At 44.6% G+C, this 5,516-nt stretch overlaps 1 protein-coding gene across 1 annotated transcript; it reads left to right on the top strand.

The window, feature by feature from the left end:
* Positions 1 to 1,870: 1,870 nt before the first annotated feature.
* On the top strand, positions 1,871 to 3,379 carry LOC308283142 (E3 ubiquitin-protein ligase arih1-like; the record flags this gene model as incomplete). Its single annotated transcript, XM_080723523.1, has 1 exon — positions 1,871 to 3,379. The coding sequence occupies one exon, from the start codon at positions 1,871 to 1,873 to the stop codon at positions 3,377 to 3,379; it is 1,509 nt and encodes a 502-aa protein (XP_080579649.1).
* Between the last annotated feature and the right edge of the window lie 2,137 nt (positions 3,380 to 5,516).

The following is a 5,516-nucleotide window of genomic DNA, read 5'->3' as shown; positions in this document are numbered from 1 at the left end:
GTACACATGCCCCCAACCACTGAAATAAGTATCTCTAAAACGAAAGAAGTTAATGAAATAATTGTAACACTCATCTTTTATATTCTTTAATTACAATCTAAAATATGAACCTTTGTTGTAAAAAACTAAAGTTGTCCTTTAAGTACCAGCTCTTATGCCTTAACTTAACCCATTCAGGCCGGGAACACATTTTGCTGTTTGGGAGGGGCTTACAGTACATGTACTGTATGTAGCAACATATTTGTTTTGTAGGCTAATTTCTGATTTAGCCCTATTGTTACTGTTAGGCCTAAATGGGTTGGCCTGTCCATACTGTCTCCGACCACAGAACCTTTCGTCGGAGAGTTCTGACTTTCTGAAGTGCAGCTTTCCCAACTCTAATTCGGGGTAATTCTTTTCAGAAGATACGAGTGACACCATTTTGTAGTTGAACCGGACCTTTCCAACGAAAAGTTTGGTTGTCGGATACAATATGGAGAGGCCTTGAAGTTCAGGCATTAGAGCTGCATGGTACTCAAGACAATCAAAATAGAGCCCTCTGAGTCAAACAGCCCAACTGAAAAACACTGAGTTAATGACATCATTAAATCCTCCCCTCCCTTTTTACCATACACCCAACACAGTGGGTGTGGCTAACTTCTGCTGGGTCACATCACCACCCACCTGACAACCAGGCATACTTAATGAACTGGTGGATGTGGCCACATAAAAACCTAATTTTAACACTTTCTATACACTTCTTTAATCTACAAGTTCACAATGCGGTGCGAAGCGGAGTGTTGTGCGCTTGTAGATCTGATGTTATCACTCTCTTTTAGTCTCGACCCCAGCATGTCGCAAACATCTTGATCGCTGTTATTCTTTAAAGCAGTGGTTCTCAATCTTTTTTTTCTCTCTCTCAGGGCACCCCTGTAAATAACTTTTTCATCCACGGCACCCCTTATTATTGTTACTTTACAGTACCTTACATTTATGTCAAAATGCAAATCTTTCCCCTTACAATATTATCACAGAGTAAAACTTGAGAGAATATCTGGTTCCAATAGGACAGATCGAAAATTACTTTTATAGTACTTGGTGTTTAACCACTTAAACCCCAGCACGTTGTGTTGTGAACTTGTAGATCTGTTATTCTTGGTAAAGCGACATGGTGTACTGTAGGCTGAACAAGACTGCACCAAGTACAGTGCAACAGTTTTACTAAGTGTAGGTATTAGCGAATGTATGTATCTATGTACTAGGGTTGAGGGGGATGTAAGAGGCTACCATGGCAATAACTTTGGCCACAGTCTGTCTAAAAGTGTGGTTATTTTCTCCACTTATGGTTGATATTCATCTAATACAATTTTCAAAATCAATGGTCTGTTCAGTTTGGTCAATTCATAACATGAACGGTAGATATTGGCTAAAGCCAACCAATCAGAGGTATCTATGCCTCCGTGTTTATGACACCATACTAATTATTTCGGCCTAAACGCGTTCTAAATCAGGGTAAACGAATCGGAGGACTCTGTGTCTATGACGTACTATTCTTTTGACTAAACGCAATCTTTGATTGGTCTTTGCATGTATCTATGACATTATGATCAAGTAAGCATTTGATTGGACACCATGTTTATGACACCATACTATTTTTTCCGGCCTAAAGGGTGAACCAATCGGGTGCCTCTGTGCCTATGACATAATTTGTATGACGTATTTTCTCCGGCCTAAACACATTCTATCGTTCTATTTGCAATCAGCGCGTAGGCTACTGTAGCGATGACTTCAGAAAATTCAGAGATATAAATAACGTGTCAACAACACTTGAGTCGTAAAGTCTTTTCTCTCGAGGAGATAAGATTATAGGACGGGGACAGCGATCGTGAAAATGGAGAGTTTGGCGTTTGACATGAAAGATCAGGAAGAGTCCATCGTGGACGCAAGGGAATGGGAGGACGAGAGTGGCGATTCCCGCGGAAACGGCCACGAGGAGGAGGACTACCGTCACGACGTGTTGACCACCGAGCAGCTCGTCCAACATATGCTGGATTGTATCCAGGAGGTCAACGAGGTCATCCAGAACCCTGTGACGATCACGCGCATCTTCCTCAGTCACTTCAACTGGGACAAAGAGAAGCTGATGGAAAGGTACTTTGGCGGAGACCTGGACAAGCTGTTCTCCGAGTGCCACGTGGTCGATCCCAGTAAGAACTCGCAGACCCGTCCTCCGATCGACGCGACATCAACTGCACGGGACGTCCCGTGTCAGATCTGCTACCTGGACTGCCCCAACACTTCCTTCACTGGCCTGGAGTGCGGACACAACTTCTGCAGGGAGTGCTGGGGATATTACTTGACCGACAAGATCGTGAAAGAAGGAAAGGGGCAGACCATTTCTTGTCCTTCTCATAGATGTGACATATTGGTCGACGACAACGCGGTCATGCGTCTCATAACAGATCCAAAGGTGAAGTTGAAGTACCAGCATTTGATCACAAATAGTTTTGTAGAGTGTAACCGGCTGTTCAAATGGTGCCCTGCACCCGGCTGCCATCACGTCATCAAAGTCCAATATCCGGACGCCAGGCCCGTGAGTTGCAAGTGCGGCCGTCAGTTCTGCTTCAGCTGCGGAGGGAGCAGCCACGATCCTATCCGGTGCAAGCTGCTCAAGGAATGGATCAAGCTATGTAAGGAAGACGGCGAAAGCGTGGACTGGATTGAAGCAAACACCAGGGACTGTCCAAAATGCCACAACCCGATCGAGAAGAATGGTGGCTGCAATATTATGGTTTGTGGGAACACGAGCTGCAATCTCGTGTTCTGTTGGCAGTGCATGGGTCCACTGTCCAGCCACCATTCATGCAATCGCTACGAAGAAGATGATTCCGTGGCAGCCCAAGAGCGCTCCGTGATAGCCATGCAGAGGAACAGGTACCTGTTCTATTACAAACGCTACATGAACCACACGGAGGGCCTGCGCCTCGAGCGGCGTCTCTACGCAAACATCGAGAAGAGGATGAAACAGGTGATGCGGGACACGTCCTGGGTCGACATTCGGTTCCTGAAGGCGGCCGTGGACGCGCTGGGACAGTGCCGCCTCACGCTCATGTACACCTACGCCTTTGCCTTCTACCTCAGGAAGAACAACCAGGCTGCGATATTCGAGAACAACCAGGCGGATCTGGAGAACGCCACCGACGTGCTGTCCGGCTACCTGGAGCGGAAGATCTCCCATGATTCCGTGCAGCACATGAAGCAGAAAGTACAGGATAAGGTCAGATACTGTGAGAGCAGGCGAAGGGCGCTTCTACAGCATGTGCACGAAGGCTATGAGAATGACCTGTGGGAGTACATTAAACCCTCTGTCAGCCAAATCGCCTTTCATCGCCGTTTTTAGTAGGCCCAGCCAGCCAGATCGCCTTCCATCGCCTTTTTGATCATTTTGGGATTTTTGGGGATTTTTTTAAAAATTTTTAGAGCAAAAACTGACCATTCTAGGTTAAGTGCAAGCATTGGATTTGCGCTGGAAATGACGTCATCGATGACTTAACCCGGAAATGGTCTGCCCATCCGTTAGCATCCGGCCTTTCATTAGCATTGAAATTCGCCAACCTTTAACATATTTCAACTTTAAAACTACAGATTTTCATTCCGAAAAAAGTGGTGTGGTGACAGAGTGGCCACCCAAGATCATAGTTGATGGTTTAAAAATACACGATCGCACGCGCATCGGCGTGCACGTCGCTTGCGTTGACCTGACCGGCCTTTCCATTAAAAACAATGGCAGCGGCCAGGCTATCCCAAGGCTGGAAGACCTAATCGTTGGCGCTCTCTAGTGGTATAATAAATCCACTACATTCTATAATCATATTATGCCTGCTTGGTTTCTGTACTGTATAGTATAACTGAAAAATTATAATATTCCTGGCAGTATAGGCGCACAAGCATATTGTAAAATGGCTGAGAATGAGTTTAAGGATCTGCATGCAGATTATTGAGTATTTTGACAAATTATTGAGCTAACTAATTTGATTGATCGATTGGTTGATTTGAATGAATGTATTATACTTTATTGCCGGTACAGGCAATACAATGAGTCAAAACAGACCAAATGGATAACAAATCCAGATGGAAGAGCGGTTACTTAGCCAACCAAATTTAATCTTTGTGTTTTTCCGCCCCTTGGTTAACTAGAGGTTTGTGCCAGCTTCTCCCGTTTTATACTAAGATAGTAAGTGAAACTTGACCAATCATGAACATTGGCCCATTTATAATAGTCTGGACCATTATAGTCTGGATATTATTTTGATGTCCCATTTATCCACCTGTTTCCAACATCCCATCGGGCATTGCGCAGAAGGTGTGCAGCGGTTTCCGTCGTCGCAGCCGAGTGTGATCTACAAGCTCACAGCGGTTGCATCTGCGACGTGACGTGAGCTTGTATGTCTGCTGTTAACCGGATGTGTCCCTCAAATAATGCTACAGTAAATTCTCGCGGAAACAGGTGGATAGTCTGGGTCGCAGAAATGTTATGTGAGGCTCACCAATCCGCAAATGCTCATGCCCGTTTATGCCCATCTGATTGGCTACAGGCATAGACCAGCCCCTCTCGTGGCCGTACATATACCTCAATATTATGACGTCACCCTTTGCCCCTTTCTGAGTGGCTACGGGCCCATGGCCACACAGACATACATAGATTTGGCTAATTTATAAATAGATAGATGATGACAATGGCTAATAGATTAATGGTCATAGATCTCTGTGTCAGTCCTTGTCCCTTTTATGCCCATATATGGACATCCCTGATATCATCAATATTGTGTCAGTCTCATGTGGTCTATGACAGTCAGACATCTATGATGTCAGTCATCTTCATATGTGGGAAATGTTTAATTTTTGCATTTTCCCATTCAAGTCAATGAAGAAAACATATTCACTAATAAATCAATACAAATAAACTATACCAGTAAGACTCCCTAATCGGGAGATAAGCGACCGCCAGGTCGCATACACAAACTTTAGAAGGCAATGGTAGGCAATCAGGAGGGAATATGGGGAATGGGACAGATCCATGTTGATTTAGAGATACTGTGTATGGCTTTGCGTGATTTTAGGGCAAAAAAACGTTAGCCTGGTTCCATAGACCGGCCCACTCTCTGTCTGAAATCAGGCTAATATAATGTATCTCTTAGAAAAAAAGAAGGAAAAAAAAGAAAGAAAAAGAATGTGGGAGGAGTAGCGCGGCAAAATAAGGAATATGTCAAATATCATAAAAGATTGTGCACTTGAGGTTTTTGGCATGGTAGGACATCCCAAAGTTCTGGAAAGGCTTCATTTTCAAGATGGCACATATTCCCCTCCCAGTAGCATAGGCCTACATGTATATAGGTGCAGTGCTCTGCCCATATTAATAATAGTATCTCAAATGGCAACATGACTGGTGTCCACCAGTCATGTTGCCATACCTTAGCTTTTTCTGAACTGACGCCACTGACGCCACTAGGTGACGTCAGGTTACAGCGTCACCGAGG

The sequence above is a fragment of the Nannobrachium achirus genome (genome assembly GCF_963921795.1).
Source record: "Nannobrachium achirus genome assembly, chromosome: 4".
Classification (NCBI taxonomy): Eukaryota; Metazoa; Chordata; class Actinopteri; order Myctophiformes; family Myctophidae; genus Nannobrachium; species Nannobrachium achirus.
This window is presented reverse-complemented; position numbering and strand designations above follow the sequence as displayed.